The 22,451-nt window shown below is 37.8% G+C and overlaps 2 protein-coding genes across 6 annotated transcripts; both read right to left on the bottom strand.

The window, feature by feature from the left end:
• Positions 1-127: 127 nt before the first annotated feature.
• On the bottom strand, positions 128-20,777 carry cpne1 (copine I). 5 transcript variants are annotated; one of them, XM_060857731.1, is made up of 17 exons: positions 20,634-20,690; positions 18,069-18,152; positions 6,289-6,420; positions 6,000-6,179; positions 5,789-5,863; positions 4,774-4,845; positions 4,600-4,683; positions 4,414-4,503; positions 3,656-3,751; positions 3,340-3,426; positions 3,111-3,170; positions 1,889-2,022; positions 1,737-1,791; positions 1,608-1,659; positions 1,375-1,508; positions 653-889; positions 128-483 (listed from the first exon to the last, which is right to left on the bottom strand). In XM_060857731.1, exons 3-17 carry the CDS (start codon positions 6,418-6,420, stop codon positions 370-372), a joined length of 1,602 nt encoding a protein of 533 aa, XP_060713714.1. In that variant the 5' UTR covers positions 18,069-18,152; positions 20,634-20,690; the 3' UTR covers positions 128-369. The 5 variants fall into 5 exon arrangements, with proteins under 5 accessions (XP_060713714.1, XP_060713710.1, XP_060713711.1 ...); XM_060857727.1 differs by lacking the exon at positions 3,656-3,751 and adding an exon at positions 3,512-3,610; XM_060857728.1 differs by lacking the exons at positions 3,656-3,751; positions 18,069-18,152 and adding an exon at positions 3,512-3,610 and having other exon boundaries at positions 20,634-20,777.
• On the bottom strand, positions 13,563-20,688 carry rbm12 (RNA binding motif protein 12). The gene is made up of 3 exons (XM_060857725.1): positions 20,634-20,688; positions 18,069-18,152; positions 13,563-17,233 (listed from the first exon to the last, which is right to left on the bottom strand). The coding sequence occupies exon 3, from the start codon at positions 17,209-17,211 to the stop codon at positions 14,548-14,550; it is 2,664 nt and encodes an 887-aa protein (XP_060713708.1). The 5' UTR covers positions 17,212-17,233; positions 18,069-18,152; positions 20,634-20,688; the 3' UTR covers positions 13,563-14,547.
• Positions 20,778-22,451: the final 1,674 nt, after the last annotated feature.

Below are 22,451 nucleotides of genomic sequence, written 5' to 3'. Positions count from 1 at the left end.
TCCAAAAATTTGTCACATCCAGAAGAGCAATGAAGAGCAATCACCAAAAAGATGGAAGAACAAACAGACCAAACAGATTTAAAATACATAATGTTATGCATGAACAGAATAGAGAAGGATCCATTAATCCATTTCCAAGTCTATAATCTAGAACTCAAAAACCACCACTGATGATCGCTGTAACATTTGAAGAAAGTTCAATGGGAAAGTGTAAATACAGTGAAATAATAGAAAAGGTTAACAGAAAATATGGCTAATGAAGGCTACTGTGCCATTCATTGTATTCATTACGTAAACCATTGCATATATTCTTTATAATGATTTCTCCCCTGAACCTGGTGGTCCTCCTGATCCTACATACATCTGCTTCTATTTTCTAGGAGCAGGAGGATTGACAGGGCTCAGGTTCCTCATCCTGAAGTAAGACACCAACTGATTAGGCACTTCAGCAAGAACACTTTGGGCCAAAGCTTCTTTCGGGCCCTGAAGTGAAGGACAGAATAAAAAGAAAGAAAAAAGAACCCATCATGCTTATGCTTTAAAACTGGTCATATTCAAACATTTAGACATTTGTCTGCCTGGGAAAAGTTCATATTTACAAGCAATTAGTAGCTAAATTAAGGGCTGGATCCAGTTGCTATGAGAGACATACCTTGGCAAACTGTCTGAAAGGCACAAACTGTACTATATCTCTTGCCGCTGGTTCTCCACTGGGAGATTTAAGGACACCATTATCTCCATCTAGTACTTCCATGGCCTTAAAGTCTGCCTCACCAACACCCACAATAATGATGGACATGGGGAGCTTGGAGCTGTTCACGATGGCTTGCTTTGTCTGGTCCAGATCTGTAATCTCTCCATCAGTTATGATTAACAGAACAAAATATTGCTGCAGATGAAAAAGAAGTACAAGTCTGTCAGCATGAAGAGAGGCTAAGAGTAACCTTTGAAATAAACTGGATCACATGATGTTGAATGAGCTACATAAAAAGGCCAATAAAAACATGTAAAACAACTGGTAATGATCTGTATACAACTGATTAATTAGCTAAAACAAGCCTATTAATACAGACCAGGGCTTTCCAAAGTACAGGTCATGACACCATGTGGGGTTAAATGATTGATAAAAAATACCATCAATTTATGATATAAAAACATTTCTTTTTTAATAATTTTACACTAGTTTTTTTAAAACCTGCACTAATAATACAAATTAAACAATTTTTAGAAGCCATTTTTTCTCTGTATTTAAACATAGTCTGTCTCATCTGTTTGAGCATTTTAAACATAAATAATTTAAAATGTATAACTAGAAAAATGTATAGAAACTGTATTTACATGTATAACTGCTAGTAATTTTAGCTTATAACTTACCCCTGCATTAGGCTGCTGAGCTGCTGTTGCAGCGATACGAGCCACATGGTTGATAATGGGGGAAAAGTTAGTTGGGCCGTACAGACGCAGCTGGGGCAGAACACTGCGATATGCCTGTATGATGCCCTCCACTCCTGCAGGCAGACAGACACACAGAATGACGCAAACCTCTACAAAGTAATCGTATATCACTTTCCATATAAACGTTGTCAGAGAACACCAATGACTCATACCTGTGCAGTAAGGGTTATTGGGATTGAAATTTAGAGGAAACTCATGGGACACCTGTAGGACAAGATCATATTAATCTGTGTGTTTAAGAAAGGTATATAATGAAATGAGAACAAGGGAGCACATCTAACCTGAAAATCTGGAGGCACCTGAGCACCAAACCCAAAAGCAGGAAACAATTTATCTCTGTGAAAAGAGGAAATGCACATAAAATAAGCTGTACTGGCCTGAAATAGTGCTAAAGCAGAAAGGTAATAAACAGAGACTGAACGGCTGCTCTTACATATCATAATCCTGGATCACGAGGCCCACGGACCAGATTGCATCAAGATACTGGTTCACCCCATTAGAACTGAGGTAGTGAAGCGAATCCACAGAGCGAGGGTCTCCGTTAGAGCCGGTAAAGTCAATACCCACCTATAACAAACAAGTCATAGATGTTCCCTTAAAACTGGGCTACTGTCACCATGGACTAATTTTGGCAGGGGGTTAGGGTTTAAATATTTTCGATTAAAATACAGTTCCCTCTGAAACATGACATGAATTATGGTTTCTTATCAAGTTCTGATATTGAAATCTAGTTGTTTTAAAAAAACTTGGCAGTTCACCCAAATTAAAAGTTGGATCAAGTCCCATGATGATGTCTTTTGCAGTGTAGTTTGGGTCATTATCGTGCTCCATGCTGAAGTGCTGCTCAATTAGATTGGATGCATGCATAATCAATAAAGATCAACAAACAGCTTCTTCCAAAAGTGGCCATGAAAGGATAAGCCATGACACTACCATTTTGGGTCTTGATCAGATCCTTTATTTCTCCACACTTTAGTGGCTCATCTCTAATCCGGTCTTCTGGTCCTTACTGCTGATGACTGGTTTGCATATTATTATATTGCCTTTATATTTCTGCTCGAGGTCTTCTTCAAACAGCGGATTGTGATACCTTCACCGCTAGCAGGTGGAAGTTGCTGATGAAGTTACTGACTGTTGTTTTTGACCACTGATCTCACAGTGTTCTCTCATTGACTACTGTAATATCCTTGATCAACATGTTTGCTGTCTGATTGTTAGAAATCACTCATGTACGTTCTTTGTACAATGTTGAATTGGTTATGCCCACTTTTCTGACCTTGATGGTTTATACTTCTGGAACAAAAAATGCAGTCTATACAGGTGAAACCTAGACATTCAGTATTAATTGTTTAAACATTCAATTTCCCAAGGAACACCTGGGGATCAAGTAATACCCCTCAGTCATTTGTTCCAATATTTCTGCTCACCTCATTCAGCTTTTAACCTCAAATTATTAGTAATTATTTAGTATATAAAACACATGTGTCAGTGAATTTACATGTTTACATGTAATACATGTTTAAATACTGTTTAAATACTGTGTAAAAATTTATTGCATGTTTCTTTAATTAAAACAGGATAATTGGCAAACATGGAAAAGATTTTGGAGTACATTTGGGCATATATCAGTTTTCAAGGAAAATGAAATATCTTACCGTGAAATTAATCTGGCAACCCCCCATCACATAGTCAATGAATGAGTACTGTGTCTCTATCTGCAACAAATATACATAATTGGCCACTGTAAGATACACTAAATAAAGAAGGATCAAACAGATCTCTAGACATTTCTAACAGAATGTAATGGTTTTGGAAAACACCCTACTGAGCTTTGTGTGCAAATTTATTTTCCCCCATAAATGGCAAAACAAAACGCATATGCACCTTGCAGTATTTGAAACGAACAACGCCGGAATTCTTGTAGCTCTTTTTCTTCTTCTGCTTCTCCGGATGAATACATTCAAACTCCACCTGATAACATCACCAGAATGGTCATAAACAACATGAGCGTTAGACTGCAGAGTTGTAAATAAGTTGTTATTAAAGACAGTCTCACCGCAGAACCACTGTCTACTTTCAGAAGCTCGGCCACTTTAGTTTGAAAAACGCCAATGAGATCATGTGAGCCATCATTATCATAATCAAAGCAGTGGACCTAAGGAAGACAAGACATTTAGATTTGAGTGGTGAAACATCTCACCCCCTGGTCCTTAGCCTCCAGCAACCTGGCTGCAGTGCAAGTAAACTCTCCTATTAGGTCAGAGCTGGTGTCTTCATCCTTATCATAACAAGCCACCTAGAGACATACAGGGACTAACTTATTAAGCCAGTCAAAAAGTACACATTCTGACTGAGTACTGTACCAGCTTCAGATACACAAGTAAAATTTAAACGTATATACACCAAAACCAGGCTCTCTCAGATTTTTAATGACGGGCAGATTATAATGTATTACAAACCCACCTGCACCTTTGCAAAATTGTATTTAAATTCACGACAACTTTTTTTTAAACAATTAAAGCAATCACACCTAATAAATGCTTTAAAATGTATTTGACAATTGCAGTGTGGAAACCTGCTAAAAATATTCTTCTACCATTTTAATTTATGGTTGCTCATATAACTAACAGAGACTACATTTTATTATAGATGCTTCCCAATGATTGCACTATATCAGTAGCCATGTAATGTGTTTGTCTCCCCTACCCTATTACCTTTGTGAGCAGTGTCCTGCATGCTGAATGTACTGTTTATAGACTGCATGAAATAAACTGTTTAAAGCAAAGACACTTAGAGGTATTTTAAATGGCATGCTTTTGAATACAAGAGTTTATGCGTGGATCACTAATGAATGAGCATACTCCATATAAACATAAATATTAATTATTATTCTTTGCATTCTGGCCGAGGCCCATGCTTTATGTGTATTGGAACAAGGTCTGCTGTAGACTCTCATACCTTAATTGGCTTGTTCAGGTCTCCGCTGCAGAATGTATGTAAAGAAACTGAGAATTTCTTCCAAGATGGGTTCAAATTATTCTTAATGACCTGAAAGAAGTGAAAGAGAGAAAAAAAAATGCATTTAAAGCCAAGAAGACATCAACCCATACAGGATTCTGACAATAAAAGCAAGTGAATCTGCACCTCAGTCCTGTGGACTAGCTGCCATGTGCCATCATCAGCTTGCTTAAAGAACTCCAGGAAAGGATCAGATTTCCCAAACAGATCCTAAAGTGTTAAAGAAAAACAAGGGAAAAAAAAACAATGATTGAATTGAAAAGGATGTAGTACTGAGTAAATTAATGTGAATTCTTTTACCTTCTTGTCCAGGTTTCTGGCTTCAGTTTCCAGCACAATGGCTCGGTTATCCTTCACTTCGTCTGCAACAACCTGTGAAACAAAATTTAACTACTAGAATAAAAGTTTCATAGGCAGCTGTAAAGACAAACAAGCACCAGAACCGCATTTGTTGAATATTAATGAAAAACTAGACTGAGCAACAGTCAGTTTAAAAACAAATAGAACTACCAAAAAATGTAACGTGCAACTTATTGAAATTATCGAGAATACCAAGAAAAAAAAAATTGCTTTTAGCAAACATGAGCTAGTTGCCAGTAATCCTATGCTAGATCCAAGGTGAGAATAACCATAGTGATGTGGCTTTAACCACTACTTCCGGTTATTTATTCAGTCTTGCTTTGTGCAAGGTTGTGGTTTACTCTCCCCAGACTCAGTTCTTGCCTGGACATGTGCAAATAAGCTAATACTGCTAACTGCTAGGCTACTAATAATATGAAGCATGTTGGTAGATATTCAACACATTATAATATTATATAAAATTCATGTAGACATAAATATTGAATTATTTAGTTAGGCAGGCTGTTGGCATATTTTAGAAATAGCTAATTATTTTAAAAGTTGGATGGTTTATCAACACAATGCATAAAAATCATTGTAGAAATAATCAGAAAACAAATATCAAACTGAAATCTCTTTTGTAGCATTATAAGCACTGCACACAAGGGGTGAGAGAGTATAGAATTATGGTGAACTACTGATCATCAGGAAAACTGATGGAGTATTCATCAACAGATGGAAAAAAATTCTGCTTTTGACATTAAATTTTTTTTTTTTATTTATTTATTTTAAATCAGGCCAGAAGAACCTGTGAAGTGAAACAGGAAGATTTAACACAGAAACATGCCAATGCAGAATTACCAGTTTGTGCTTATGGAGTGCAAGACCTGCAAAAAGTCATTAACAAACATTAACTTTTTAATGAATAAAACATTTTTAAAATCAATTTGAAAAAAGAAAAAGAAGCAAGATATACCGTTATTGTGCCTTTGCCTGCTGGTTTGCCTGGTTTAAGCATTAGGGGATTGGTAATCTTCTTACTTGACACAATCTATTAAAAAAAAATTAACACATGCAGACAATAAACCTTCTACCAAACACATTTATGCAATAATTGCTCAATGTTGCCCCAGGAGTTAAGTGTAACTGAAAGCTTCACAACATGTGCAGAGTGAAAGTGTTGATACCTGGCCAAGGGTACACTCAAAACCTCCCAAGAAGTCATCATCTTTTAGATCAACAGATTTGTTGTCAATGTCGTAGATCAACAGCTTTATTTTTTGCACCTTCTCAAAAGAGTAATCAATGCACAGTCTTTTAGAAAACTCTGGGTCCTGGCAGTTCTTCACTCTCTCTGTGCGGTCCACCTACAATTCACATAAGTAAGTAAACAAACACAAAACTATCGCAAAGACAATACTCTCACACTAAACTCCACAACTTTAAATGAGAAGATCACAAAAAAGTCTTGCACACCTCTGTCCATTGGTCAGTCCCAACACTCTGCTGCAGAACACACAGTGGGTCCGATTTTGATCCAACATCTTTGTCTAGAAGGTTTTTGCAGGATACAGAGAGTTCAATCTTGGTCACATACTGGTTCGCCATCTATTTAGTGGGCAGAGAGAGAGAGAGAGAGAGAGAGAGAGAGAGAGAGAGAGAGAGAGAGACAGAGAGAGAGAGAGAGAGAGAGACAGAGATGAACTCAATACATGTAGAAATACATACAAACAGCATCGACAAACTGTCGCGCACAGATCTCTAACAACAAATTGAGAGTAACTGTGCAATTTAAGCAAGTTCAAAGTGTTGTGATTGGCAGCCGCCTGGCAGTGACTTCACAGGTATGTGCCCACGGCCCAAACTTAAACAGTATTCAATTTCTACTCCTGTATATGCCTTTTGAATTTTGTGCGACTCAATCTAATATTCCATGCCTAATATCTGCATGAGCAAATTAAGCTCTGCCTCTTAATGGCTGCTTTGGAATTATATTCTATACAGTTCTCATTCTGTTTTTTATAATCATTGATGGACAGATGCTTGAATCATTTGGCACCAAAGTTTTGAAGAAATGGCAAAAAAAACCTCATAATTGCAAAATTGGTTTTACATATACAAATCATCAAAAGAGTTTACAATTATTACAATTTTGTTGCAGAGGTCAATGGATAAGAAGTAAAAAAGCTTCATTGTACACGCCATTCTATTGAGGAAAACAAAAACGTTGAATAGTGCCCCCAGTGGCCAATTCCAGTAACAATGCAACTTTTTAGTGGGTCGCTAGAGGGCGCAATAATTCAAGATTTGCAACTAAATACCTGCTGAAATCTGATTGGCTTAGACACCAGGTCAATAATTAAAAAACTCTTACAACTTAAACGTCATGAACAGTAATTCTTGCTTCTTTTTTTTGCAATGCAAAGTCTGGATCATTTGAACAAACAGGGTTCTTTCACTGCCTATTTGAAAACATGTCTAACATGTCTAACCTAAACCTCTCAAAAACAGCATCCTACTCACTGTACAAAGTGCTCCTTAGGAGGATTTAAAGTTTAGTGGTTACGCCTGAAACCACAAAGTAAATGCCAACAATGCTTCAGATAAGACACCATAAGTGATCATCTTCACAACAGGCATGTGGCTGAACTGACTGACACAGAACTGATTCTACCTGTTTGGTCAGACGATAACAGCTTTTATTAAACTACCAGGTGTGGTTTCCAACTTCTGCTCTACTTAAAACCGCTCAATTATTTTTGGTGGTAGAGAGAGAGAGGGATGAACAATTTCAAAGACAGTACATTTTAGTCAGTAACAGGGTTTTGGGGGGTTTTGGCAGTACAATACACCATGTCCCTAAATGTGTAAAGCTTCTTAAATGACCAAGCCTTTTTATCCCAAACAAACTTCCATAAGTGAGAGTGAGAGAGAGAGTACTAGAATGAAAAGGGAGAAAGAGAGAGAAAATAGAGAGAGAGAAAGAAATGAACAATTTCAAAGACAGTACATTTCAGTAACGGGTTTTTTTGTCAGTACAATATACCATGTCCCCAAGTGTGTATAGCTTTTTTAAAGACCAAGCCTTTTTATCCCAAACAAACTTGCATGTGAGAGTGAGAGAGAGAGAGAGAGAGAGAGAGAGAGAGAGAGAGAGAGAGAGAGGCAGAAAGAGACAGACAGGCAGAAAGAGAGACAGACAGACAGATGGAGAGACAGAGAGACAGAGAGGGACAGGGACAGAGACAGACAGACAGAGGGAGAAGGAGAGAGAGAAGAGAGATGAAACAGTGCCACTACTCGCCACTGGGGTGGTCTTCAATCATATCATTAGAACTTTTAGTGCATGTATAATTGTGCACCATGTTAAAACCCCGGTATGTGTTTAATCTATAGGGTTAGATGATCTTAGATGATCTCCGTTACACAATATAAACAAACATAAATGTACACAACACACCACTGAAGTGAACTCCCCAGGGACTAGCAGTGATGGGTGTGGACATTTTCCCCAATGAAAGATTAAAAACATTCAATTTTACTTGGTGAATGTACAGTAACCACCACATTCATAACTCACTTCTCCTCACACTGACTCCAAACCAGACGCCATTTTACTGTCTGTAGGCCATGAAGCAGAAACACACTAAATATCAGTCACTTAACAAAACAACTGCCTCGTTTCCTCTCCATAAATCACACTTTCTCTCCATAAAACACATCAGTATTAACGTCTCAAAACAAACTATTAACCCCCGAACGAGCCGAGAAATAAAAGCTGTATCGCTTTTATGGCAACGTTAAAGTAGTAAACAGAAACTTCGAGCTTTAGTCACGTAGATAAAGAAGTACACTGTTAAACACACGCACGCCAGTCAAAAACACCGAATAAATACAGCAACACATAGATCACAAGTCTAACCTTGATTATTTGCACAGAAACAACGTCCTATCTGCAGTAGCAGGCTCAGTCGAAGCGTTTCTGTGCCAAAGCTGCTGCGGAAGGACAAAGGTGTGGCCCAGAGGCGAGCGATGCACACACGCGTGATGTTATTGGTCAGACGCAAACGCACACGCGGACTTTCTATTGGACAAATCGGCTGTCAATCACGCCTCTGTGCAGCCGCACCACATTCAAGCAGAGCAATTCCATGCAGATTCATTCAGATATCCCTAACACACAGCACCGATCGATCGTATTCATATAAAAGATAAAACCACGCTGAATAAACCGTAAGCAGGCAAAATGGAAGTCCATCCAAATCCACAAACCTCACTGCCTACTTTACTGTTTAGTAAAGAACAGGGAGGTGAAGAAGCCCAGTGTGTGTCATGTGGTAGTGTTTGTGTGTTTAATTCAGTGTGTGTGTCATGTGGTACAGTGTTTGTGTGGTTAATTCATTGTGTGTGTGTCATCTGGTACAGTGTTTCTGTGTTTAATTCAGTGTGTGTGTCATGTGGTTCAGTGTTTTTTAATTCGGTTTGTGTGTCTCATGTGGTACAGTGTTTGTGTGATGTGGTACAGCGTTTGTGTGTAATACGGTGTTTGTGTGTTTAATTCGTTGTGTGTGTCATGTGGTACAGTGTTTGTGTGTTTAAGTCATTGTGTGTGTGTCAAGTAGTAGTGTGTGTTTAATTCGGGGTGTGTGTGTGTGTTTAATTGTGTGTGTGTCATGTGGAAGTGTTTGTGTGTTTAATTCGGTGTGTGTCTTGTGTGGTGCAGTATTTGTGCCTTTAATTCAATGTGTGCGTCACGTGGTACAGTGCTTGTGTGTGTCTCATGTGGTACAGTATTTGTGTTTAATTCAATGTGTGTTTGTATGTTTAATTTGGTACGTGTGTGTCTCATGTGGTAGTGTTTGTGTGTTTAATTCGGTGTGTGTCTCATGTGGTACAGTGTTTGTGCGTGCTCTTGTTCTGAGGTCTACATTTACTACAGCCCATATGTATACTTTAATAGGAACAGAAGCAAACAATCATTCAAGCACTTGATTCAATCAAGTCAAGAGCTTCAGTACTCACATTTAATATCAAAATGTGTTTCCAGGGACTAATTATTTCTCTTATCAACAAGGTGTTCCCATCCTCAGAACTATCACACACTATCTAGATTTTACAGAGGATGATGTAAAAAACAGACACTGTTGTTTCTACCCAGACCATCTGGCAACTCAACCAGGCCATGGTTAATGTCACAGAGATCACACTTTCCCGCATTCTAATGTGTGATGTGAACGTGAATTGAAGCTCATGGCATGAACCTGCATTATTTTATGCATTGTGCTGCGGTTACATGGCTGATTAATTTGTATACATGTTTCCTAATAAAGTGGAGTCAGTGTATAACAGTGTATAACATTTTTAGTATTTATTTTTGAGTTTGGCATCAAAATAAAATAAAAAAAAAAATCTAAATACCTTCTGACAAAGTATAACATTAAAATAAACAAAAGTACTATTTTAAAATGAAATCTTTTTCCCATCTGAGCATTATGAAAGATTACACCAAATGTTCAAATAAAACATCTGTAAGCTATAAGAAAAAATCCATCCTAAATGACTTGAATATTTAAGCTTTTTTGCTTTAACTTATCTTCAGTGGCATCTGAAATTTATTTTGTAATGATATTCTGAGATCCGTCTTGGTTTAAACATATTTGATGTACATGATCTATTTACATTCATTTTAGTTTCCTAAATTACCCACAATGCCTTTCGACTACCAGCTAATAGCGGTGCAGTGGCATTAGTGCAGTGTGTAAGGTAATTTCTAATACGTACATGCCAAGTTGTAATAAATTAATTTGCCAAATCTTTGCCAGCACATTGTGGAATGACACCTCCACCAAAGCATGATTTTTGTTTGCTTTGTTGCACTGCCAGAACAGGCAAAACTATTTTTTTAGCTGCACTTCATATTTATAGGCCTGAGTAGCTATTATACTGTACTACTATAGAGAACTCTACATATTAATGCACAATTTTGGAGTAGCTTTAGCAACTAGCTTGTTAGCAATAATTTTACATCAACTGTGATAGCTAATGTTGATGAATACCCAGTCAATATTATAGATTTAATCCTGTACTATGTCAAAAGATAAAAATTTAAAGCCAATGCTGCTATAAACTAAGAATAAATAAAGAAAGGGTACTTTACACTTTTCATATTGTGACCAGCCATTTTCATTTGACATCATAAATGACATCCATAAACGCTGAAGGAACTGGTACCATGAAAACTACTCCGGGATTAAAAAATTGAAAACGGCCAATGTTGCAAAAGTCAGCCTAATCAAAGTTGTGCTAGCAATAACATCCCTCTAGTTGTGTCAATGCATGGTACAGCTGGTTATTCCTCACAGAAACAATGAAAATACAGCACCAGTCTAACAAAATAGTACTAGAACAGCTAAGCATTTTATTCTATCTTTTATTAGTATCATATTTAAAATCCTTAAGGTATAGATTTTCTTCAAAAGGAAAAGGTTTACTGTATTACATTTTCACAAAATCAGAAGGTATTTTGATACTTCATTATTTTAGTGATCTCACATACAAAAGATGCTGGAGCTCTGTTCCCACACACTCGCATCAATGTGATGGAGCTCTGCTCCCAGACAATTTCACAATTTGTCTAAAATATTTGGCTTAATATCAGCACGATGGGCTGAATACGAAAACAACTTAAAGAACTATAGCTGTATAGCCAAAAGAAATCAGCCGTAGTAAGAATCAACTGGAACTTAGAAATGTGGTTTAATTTATTTACAACCAAGTTTTTGGATTACAATAAATAAACAATAGCTACACAAAAATAGGCTTAGAGAATTGAGCGTCAGCTTTTCAACAAGCTCAGAGTAGGGCTGCAAGCTAAAAATAACTCAGAAATCAGCCCACAAATCCCCTTCATGTCCAATGTCTACATATTGTTAATTTAAAAGGCTCCATTTACCAACCAATGCAACACTTGTCTTATACAGAAATACCATCAATAGACGGTGTTCCTCTTCAGTTACTAGACCAGCCAACTGTGGCAAACTGTGAAACACAAAGCAATGCTCTGATAAATTCCTTTCAACCAGCAATAAGAGGTCATTGAGGTGTCACAGGTGTTTATAAAAAAAAAAAATCATTAAAATCACCATTTAAACTTGAAATAATTCTACAATCTTGTATTTACAATTAGGAAAATATCAGCTTGGCATATCAGCATAATACAGACATTAGATTAAAACATTCGGTATATAAAAACAGGGCTCAAAATGCAGGAATCAGCAATTATTTACATAACATTTAAAAGCTTTAATGGGTGTTGCTCATAAGACCAGCATAAACTAGAACTAGTAGAACTAGGACAAAAACATTTGAGTCAGTGAAAAGAACAGAAAGAACAAAATCTTTGATGGAAATTTCAATCAGATTTATCAGTAGCCTTCATTTACTCAGTTCGATATTAAAACAGAAAATAAAGCTTGAGCACAATAGCTAGGGCAGAAGCGCCATCCTGAACAGTAAAGCTTACTGTATTACTACCCTATGTCTCATATCTCTATGAATTAGTCATAAGGTAATCTCCTTTTAGCTTTTGGCTCAGCAATGCCAAAAATTCCAGCTTCAACATCAGCTTAAACACAATAATGTAGCCCACAAGGTTTTAAAATCTGTTTGTTTCAGAAATTACTTTAAAGAACATTGAAGGAATTCAACAAATAACAAAATCAATGATTACAGCAATGTCTGCAGCTCCAGATTATACCTCATAAACATGACAAAGACATAATTCCAGGACTATAGCAACAAGCCAAAGCAAATTCATAAATTTATGGATCATTTTAAAGAAATACAAAACAGCCAACTGAGTAAATGATCATATATTTAGCCACAAAAGTCAAGAGAGAGCTCTTAAAAAAAGTATGTATTTTCGGATATGCAGTTGTATAAAGACAAACAGTGCCGAGTTTCCCAGCTGTATTTAGATGAAAAGACCTGAAACTTACCTTCAATAATGGAGGACTCAAGCAATTCTTAAATTAAACAGTGGTCAAAAGGCCAGCAGTAATACCCAGACTATCACATACAAATAAATAAATCAGATTTAATAGTGAGTGAAAAATTATAAATAGCTCTTAAATTTTGCATCGTATATTATCGAGCTGGTTTCTTGATGCAACCCTCAAGAAGCATTAACAAAGGATCCTGGACCACTCCAGATGAATATGCTTCAATATGGGTCTAGTTCAACACTGAAAACTCCAAATCCAAATATATAACATCATATATTAACTCCTATGGATATACTCAGAAAAAACTCTGGGAAACTGTGGCTCTATAAAATGCAATCCACAGCATCACTGTCCGGTATACCACAAAATGAGAATCATAAAAAAACAGATAGTTAGACAGATAGATAGATACTGATCTTTTATGGTTATGACTTTGTGCTATACTGGACAATGCTGTGGATTGCATGCTATAGAGCTACAGTTTTCCTTAGTTATTCAAATTCAAATATTTCTTACAGCCAAGGCCAGAATGTCCCTAAATAAAGACAAATTCACTTTTAAACGTGATGCACACCGTAACATTACCTCAAAAAAAAACCTGCAGGATTTTTTCCCCAAAGAAACAACGTTTCAATTCACAAAAAAAGAGAAAATGCTGTAGTGGAAATAAAATCTTGCAATAAAGCCTATTCTGTAAATAAGCATTTCATGCAATTTTTGGTGTACACATGTGAAACATCCAAGCCAGCAGAGGAAAAAATCTTTATTGTTTATTTGTAGAGTGAAACAGGGAAAGGGGGCAGGAGAAAAAATACAATACCTTGCAAATTCAAAACTTCAGGAATGTCATTTTATTGACAAAATAGTTACGCTGGAAAAATATGTACAGCAAATAAACCAAAATAACTGGAAAGCTGACATCTTTAGGGAAAAAAGAAAGAAAGAAAGAAAGAGAAAAAGAAAGAAAACGCAAAAATGCTACCATATATCACAGCAATAAAAAGGGAAAAAATACACATACACATGGTAGAGAGCAGTTAAGAGTATAAAGCTTTCATTTACAAAACATTACATTGCCGCATTTATTAAACAAATAGCTGCGTATCCATTTACAGTGAATAAAGTCAGCGCATTCATCATCTTGTATTTCACACAGGTAAAATTCTTCCTATAGACCTGGCACTCCATGTGGAACATCAAAAAAACACTTTCCAGCATTTACTGTCTATTGTAAAAATAAAACTAAGAGGGTAAGAGTTGTATTTGAGAGCAAATACACCATGCATGGCAGCATTAGGTGTACACCGCATTTGAGAAAGCTTAAACCACAAAATATACTGAACATATAGTACAGCAAATGGTCAAAAAAATGAATTTGGGTAAAGAATATGGACAGAGAGGGAAATAGAGATAAAGACATTTGCCATTACAGACAGTTTAGCATAGCCATCAGCCTACACTTTCAAAATGCTGGGATTAAGTGTTCTTACAGCTCTTTATGAATTCCACAAAACGTCAGCTATGACACAATTAGACTCCAGTCTCAAGCGCTTTAGACAAAAACAGACATCAGATCATCCTTTAAACAGTCGACTTTCACAATCACAATTTAAAAGGGTCAACATATATTTTTCTCTTGGGTCTACTGAATCTAGCATGTTGTCTGATCAGATAAAAAAAAAGTTATGCCACTAAGCTCAGTGCATATCCATATATTTTGTCATGCTTTCCTTCATCCCATAGTGATTTTTACTTTTCTTGCACCAATAGGCCTATCATTCAGGTCCATTACAGCAGACATTGCTTCATCATGGGAATCAAATGCAACCATTGCCTCCCCTGTAGGCAGTCCCTTCTCACTAAATTGCAAGCAAACAGAGCCAGGCAACACCTTATAACCATAGAAGAAATCTAAAATTTCATCAACTGTGACAGTAAAAGGCATATTCTGAATTTTAACAATAGTGGGCCGTGGGTTGCCTGCACCACCAGTGGATGATGCCCTTGGATTTTCAGAGGATGAACCAAAGGCAGGTTGAGAGGCTGCTGAACGACCTTGGTTTCCACCACGGTTTTGACTTGCACCTTTCCTTGAAGATCCATTATCAAATGAAGGCATGCTCCTTAAGCTCTCAGGGGCTCCAACAAAACCAGGAGGTGCATTACTGCCACCTGGTCGGAAACCAGGTGGCTCTAGGACAGGCCCTTGTAAGTGACCTCCAACAACTGGTGGAGGAATAGGAAGAGAAACATCACCCACAGCTGTACCTAAAGGAGGCATAGGTGGTGGGCCTGCTAAGCCATTACCTGGCGCAGCAAATGGGTTAACAAATGGGGGGCCATTACCAAGATTTCCCACAGCATTTCGGAGAAAACTGAACTCCTCCCCGGTCATTCCAGGGAAAGCGTGTTGTGCTTGAGCCTGGATTTGGGCTTGCACTTGGGCCTGAGCTTGGGCTTGGGCATGGGCTTGGGCATGTGCAAGGGAATGGTTTTGGGCCTTTTGTCCCCGCTTTGACTGTGGGGGAGGGTTTCTCTCAACCTCCTTCATCTGCTCATATGTAACCAAGTGGACAAAGGCATCCCTGCCATTTAACTTTTGCCTATGTAATCGTTCAGCTTTATGGGCATCTTCCTCAGATTTAAACTGCACCACAGCCTGGCCAAGACCATTACCATTGCCATCAACTAGTACTTTGAGACTGTCTTCAAACAGCTGAATTCCATCCAAAAACAGTCGTACATCTTTCTTTGACACATTATAGGGAATATTTGTTATATGAGCACAAATTCTAGAACCTTTTCCACCTTCTGATGAGCTACCTTTATGATCCCCCTGGGAGCCCTGCATTCTTTTACGAATTGTATCAATCTTTTCAAACATGTTTTTCTTTGTGATGGGGTGCACTTGTATAAATCGGCTTCCCATGTACTGCATGTGACATCCAAGAGCAACTTTGTAGTCCATTTCATTTCTAAACTCCACAAAACCCTCCCCTGTTGCCCTGCCATTGGGTCCATATGCAATGTAAATGCTGTCTTCAACAATGTCCAGGTTTTTGAAAAATTCAAATATCTGTTTATTTTCCGCTTCATACGGGAGCCCCTTTAAATACACACAGAACTCTTGTTTATGAGGTGACCTAGACCTAGCACGTTCTCGGACAGAAGGGGAAGCAGAGGTAGCACTTCCACGATGATGCCGACTCTGTTCTGAGTCGCTACCTACTTTATGCTGCTCTGCACATCCTTGGGTATCTCTCCATTGCCTATCTGAAGCAGGCAAAATTTCTATATACCTTTGGCCTATCATACCAGCATTTCTTTTAAGAGCTTCAAAGGAATCATGCGGTGTAAAAAATTTAACCAAAGCCCTGCCACTGCTCCTGCCAAGAGCATCTCTGAGTATCCGAATGGAGTCAACCCCTAATCCATGAAAAAATTCTTCAATTTCAATTTCAGATGTATTGTAAGGAAGGCCTTGAACCTGTATGTACAACTCATCAGTGTTCATCAGTGCTGATTTCAAATGAGCCTGGAGACTGAGTGGATTTAGGGGGTTTAAGGGGTTAAGAAACATTGGATTTGGGTTTCCAAGAGACATAGGTGGTCCTGAGGCAAGACCACCACCTACAGGTCCAACTGGTGGAGGAACACCGGGATTAAAAGGAGGGAGTGCAGAGAGGTGTGGCATGTGAGCCATGTGAGGGACTGGTGGACCTGAGGTTAAAGGGTTTACAGTTGGTACTGGGGGTAATGTGGACACTGGTGGTGGTACTGGCATGGGTGGCATAGGCGGTAATGTTGGCATCGTAGGCAAGGGTGGTATTGGAGGAGGTACAGTACTTAAGGAGGACATGGCAGTAGTCATGGTGGACCCCATGCTAAGATTTGGGCTGCTGAAATTATTAAAGTTTGGAGCCATGTTACCTATAGTTGTAAAGATTGGAGCACTTTTGTTGCTTACAGGCTCATTAACAGAGACAGCTGTGGTCGCTATAGTTGAAGTGGTATTACTAAAACCTTGTGCAGTGGTTGGCAAGGTACTCCTTTCAGTTCCTCCAGTAATATTGGTAGGCCCTGACCTATTAGTACTTCCTGAAGCCCCTTCTGCATTACCAGTTTCGAAACGCCTGCGGCTCAACTCAATCATGTTTTGCATCTCAGTTTTACTGCTAAGTAACAGTGACACTTTGGAACCTTTGATTGTTCCCCCTGTGCGCATCATTCCAAGCCTTGCATCTTCATCTGTTGCGAACACGATAAAAGCTTCACCATGGTCACCCCCTACAATATGCACGCCACCATCCGGGATTGTCAGACCGGAGAAGAAATGGCGAATATCCATGGTGCCCGCCACAATGGGGAGGCCCTGCAAACGGATGACCACAGCCATGCTGAGGTGCTATAACGCACACCTGTAGACGAAAGAAGGCAACGACTGTCAGGCTAGGGTGAAGGAAAGGTTAGTAGGACAAAGTCACACAAAGCAGACTAAAACCATAGAATGGGGAAGATGAAAGTTGTTGTACACAAAGCATGTAAGCAATCACAATAAAAACAGCAAAAACATATGCAGTCATCTTTCCATAACCAAAGCCAATCAAACAATTATATCTTGACACTCAGCACGCATCATTGAAAAAAAAAAAAAAAAAAGACACACAACACAACGTCTAATGCCCAAATACTTCAATGCTTCCAAATGTAATTCCCACAAGAATAAACACTGAGTGCAAAAAGCCAAAACAGGTACGCTGAAATCGGTTTTGTCATATAGTAACCACGATGTTTTATATATAGACAGGCTGTTAAAAAATATATATATCTGTACTAAATACCTCCCGGTAAACAAAATCATAAAACAGAATAGCCCAGTAAAAATTGACTGATCTGCATAAACACAAGCCAGGTTTGCTGCTCACAGATAAATATGGCCCATTATGGGTAGCATATTAAAGCTTAAATCCATTTTAATTCAGATAAAAAATTAAACATAAACATTGAAATTCCATGGCTAATGCATTTTTAAGAATTCAGCAGACAGCTCAGAAAACGTTAATATAGGGCTTTCCAATATAGATATTTCTCAGAATATAGCAGCGGCGTTATCTGCACATTTGTTCAAACGCAAAATTGTTTATTTATAGTCCAGGTAATGACTGATTTATTCAGCAGCATAAAAAGTAAAGAGACTTTTACAGGGGAAAACTTAAATGTGTCTATTGAACTAAAGACTATGCAAAGTCTTACCTGTATAATTAGTGGTGGTTTGTTATTAGTTGTGGACGAAACCCAAGCCAATCTTGTCGTCAATCATTTAAAATCAACTCTCGACTGTAATAAGAGAATAAACGGAGGCAAAAACATCAATGCAAACAGCAATTTAACCAAGAAGGCCCAGTATGCATGTTTTAGTAAACCATTCAGCACCAGCCATTTTAAGCTTTTAGCATAATATAATTCAAAGCCAGCATTCATTAATTAACATCGCCATTCACACCAGAGGTCTGGCTAGCTGCAAAGGTCCTTGCCAGGATTTAGAGTTATTAAGCTTTAACATAATAGTATATTTCATAGTGAACTCAGCAGAAAATCATGCAGAACAGCAAAACCAATATTGTTAACATTTTCAAACATAAAGATCCCCAATGATGAAGCAAATAAAAAAAAAAAAAACATGAAAACACAAATTATTATGCTATTTCAGGCATTTTCTCAGAATCTTTACTATTTGAGTCTAATGCAAGGATATAAATGGTACAAAAAATAAAAAGTAATGAAGCAATAACAATGGGTCATACACAATACCAAGTGCAATATATTTGTGTGTGCAATATATACAAGTGTACAGGTAGGATAGACTGACTACCGGTCAAATCACATGAAAGCATCTACACACGGTCAACAATGTACCACTGTTTACTACATCTGAACCTGAATGAAACTGTAACAGTATTTATGCTCATATTATACTACTACTGCACCAGTAGGGCACTGACAAAGCAGAGGGCTGTTACCAGCTGGCGTTTATTATGTTCTTATAGCAGCCTCTTATACTAAAGATATTTGCTAATTAGTGTCATTTGTCAAATGCCTGTTAAAAGTCCACTCGATTATTAAAGTTATAGAAACACGTCTGTCTGTCTCTCATTCTTTTCTTTTTAAGTTAATAATGCAGCTAGTCATGTTATAGCGATATAGTGTACACTCCTCTGTCCTAAAGACTTTCGCATATTAGAAATATTAAAGGAACATATTTACCTGAAGGTCACATATCACTGACAGACAAAACCCCCATCTAAAAATGCTAAATAAACTCCTTACTTGGAACATGAGCCGCACCTGCATACATTTTTACAGTCTAATCGATCAGCTTTTAGACCAAACACGTTAATATAAACCTGCAATATGAACTATAGCCTGCATTATTTTTTTTTTTGGACAAAAAATTAGGTACATTGAAAAGTAAAGTACATAAATTCATTCCAAGTTCAGCAAATGAATCGAGTCAGATGTGTGCCTTCAAACTTGCATCACAAACAGACATTTAAGAATGCAGTATATACACCAAACATATGGTATATATATTTAAAATATGTGAAGTCAAAGGAAGAGGAGGAATATTTATCCCAGAAGCAATAAAAATGCATCTGTAAATTTGTTGGACCACAAAATCATAAAAAGGGAAAGAATATTTATAAGTAATTTTTTTGAGGGGGGGGGGGGGGGGGGTGTTGTTAAATTTCATCTGAAATATTGTTTGTATCTGCACAACGTGGCCATATTTCTCCTATATACCCTGACATTTTGTTTACTACAATTGCCACAAGATTAGTTCCATACAGACAGAATATATTCCCTACAAATCTCTGTACATCACACTGGCATGAGCAGGGAGTCAAAAGGTTACCAAAATATGACAAACCCCCAGTCAGCATATGGCAGAACCGGAGGGCCGTATACAAGCAAGAACCAGAGAACAATACAAGAACCGGAGGGTCGTATACAATTCAGTCATTCAGCAGACACCCTTATCCAGAGTGACTTACATTTTTATTTCAATTTATACATCTGAGCAATTGAGGGTTAAGGGGCCTTGCTCAGGGGCCCCAGCAGTGGCAGCTTGGTGGACCTGGGATTCAAACCCATGACCTTCTGATCAGCAATCCAACATCTTAACTACTAGGCTACATCAGAGCATTTAAACATGGGTGTGGGGTTTCAATCCCTGTACAATAACATGATTAACCACACAAAAGACTTAAAAACACACAGAGGCATCAACACCAAACCCCAGCACTCAGGATTACAGCAACAATGGACTCGCTGAGCCCAAAATACAAAGCCAGAAGATATAGAAAAGATGGAGATGATGCGAAAAACAAACAGTCAAATATCCATACCTGTTCGGAAGGGAAACGGTATGACGAAAACAAGCTGGTGTGCAAAAATAAAAATACATACACGTTTAAAAACCGCGTGGCGCACGAGCGCAGTCAGACCGAGGAGGACAAAATGGCGCATCAGTTTGTCTACAGAAACAACAGCTAATGAAGCTACTGAACCAAACCGACTACAGCTAGGAGTTAATTCTGCACAAAGCCGCTCACACACACACACACACACACATTTACAAAACAGCACAGTAAAAGCCACCTCAGTGGACATCATGCACCACCACCACCCCCCGATCTGATGTCTGATCTAAACATCGGACATATTTATCTTCACTTCAGTCTGCAAATGGCGTCAACGTGCTGCTCGACTACAGCGCAACACTTTCTGTGTGGATTTCTGATCTCTGAACATCCTTACCGAAAAGATCTGCTTTTACAGATTTAGTTTGAGTTGCTTGGGATTTGTCACTAAATAACGACGTGTCTCTCCGCTGCGCTTGCACACTTTCGCCGCCTGCACGATCATCTTTGTATGGAAATCAATGCGCGATGGCGGACTCACCGACTACAAAGACCAATGAGCAGCGTGCGCAGGCAGTGGGCGGGGCTACGAATCCTCCAGTGCTCTCCCCTTATCATATAGGGGTCTCCTAAAGACACCCCCTGATTTCCTCTCCAAGTCCACTGTCTGTAGTGAGGAAGTTTGTGAGTTCAGTAGAATACAATAGATCTTTATTGTCAGTGTTTAAAACAATGAAAAGCCATTTAGCTGCAAACAAACACTGTAAATATTTATTTATATTCTATAAATATATATACACACACTATATATATATATATATATATATATATATATATATATATATATATATATATATATACTCTCTAGCCCATGTAGAGGAAAACCAGTTTTTAGAAGGCTCGCCAGTGGAACCAACTTCAAACCAGCACCAGCATTCTTTCTGGTGGAAAGGGGGCACTTGTGCCCAGAGTGTCCTGGGATACAGGTTCCTTGTGACCCACTAGAACAAGCAGTGTGGATCATGGATGGATGCTCTTGTGTCCTAATGAGCACAAATTCCCACTCTCATGAAAAGGTTTCCCAAAAGAATGGATCCAGTGTGACCCTGTTTGTAATACTGCAGCAGCCACACACTGATGAAACAAAAGGTTTTTTTTTTAACTACTAGTGCAAATTCATTTGGGTTGGTTGATATTTTTCATAGTTTACACAAGCATCACAGACTGTGTATAAAATCAAGTATTCTCCTAATTTCCACTGAAAGGTGGGCTACCATTCTATGACACTATGTCTGAAACGTTGCTTCTATAATCTTCAAAGTATATCGCAGAGGGTTTTTAACAGTTTATAACACAACAACAAAGATTTTTAGACTGATAGTATTCTTAATTCTTGACCTAGTGAACCAGAACCTGAATCTATTTATTGATATATATTTCAGAGCATTTTTGTGGATAAAGGTGTCAGTCAAACTGCATAAATGTATGTAGATATAAACAACACCTTCTAATGATGCAGACTAATGACAATACTCAGAAGACTCACTTTGTATGAGTTTGCCCAGTCAGGCTATCTGACTACATGACAAAACTTTTAAAATTAATAGAAACTCTGTAAGACAAATTTCATGGCATCATATTACAAAACCTAAGGACGTTATGGATTTAGTGATACGACACATTTCTGTTTTGTTATAGGTGGATCTCGCATTCTCAGCATCACTGTATATTATCCTTCTATTATTGTCCGTCTACTGTTAATTATTTTATTATTATTTTAATACCTTCTTTCATTCAGTTTGAAGTGTGTCTTAATCTTTTTTGTGAGTACTCTTACATATTTGATGAGAATCACTGACATTCAATGTTCAGTAGGTCCTTGCTGAGCAAATGGCTATAAAATTCCACCATTGTGATGGTGGTGAATGCAGCTGGAAATGAAGGAGCAGGACTAGAACTTAGTAGTGTTTATACAATGAGCCCATTGGGTTATTTATTTGTCTTTATCTGGTGCTATAGTAAAGGGTGAAAAAAAATAAACATCAAAATAAAATATTAAAAATAGAATGAATATATGGATAATTGTGTACAAACAGAAGTACAAGAGATTAGATTATCTTGAAAGATGTTAAGATGTCATCACTGCTTTGTTCTGCTATTATACTAACATAAACATTATTATTCTCTCTCTCACTCATTTTCTACCGCTTATCCG

Source organism: Tachysurus vachellii, chromosome 22 (assembly GCF_030014155.1).
Source record: "Tachysurus vachellii isolate PV-2020 chromosome 22, HZAU_Pvac_v1, whole genome shotgun sequence".
NCBI classification, from domain to species: domain Eukaryota; kingdom Metazoa; phylum Chordata; class Actinopteri; order Siluriformes; family Bagridae; genus Tachysurus; species Tachysurus vachellii.
Note: the sequence above shows the minus strand (reverse complement) of the source record. Positions and strands in the feature narration are given on the sequence as shown.

Bases quoted from the DNA above. Each gene is read 5' to 3' on its own strand.
- rbm12 (XM_060857725.1), bottom strand. From the start codon at position 17,211: ATGGCTGTGGTCATCCGTTTGCAGGGCCTCCCCATTGTGGCGGGCACC.
- cpne1 (XM_060857728.1), bottom strand. From the start codon at position 6,420: ATGGCGAACCAGTATGTGACCAAGATTGAACTCTCTGTATCCTGCAAA. The intron at 890-1,374 runs GTAAGTTATAAG...TTTCATCTGCAG, and splicing joins CTCAGCAGCCTAATGCAGGG to CAATATTTTGTTCTGTTAAT. The intron at 484-652 runs GTATGTCTCTCA...CCTTCACTTCAG, and splicing joins CTTTCAGACAGTTTGCCAAG to GGCCCGAAAGAAGCTTTGGC.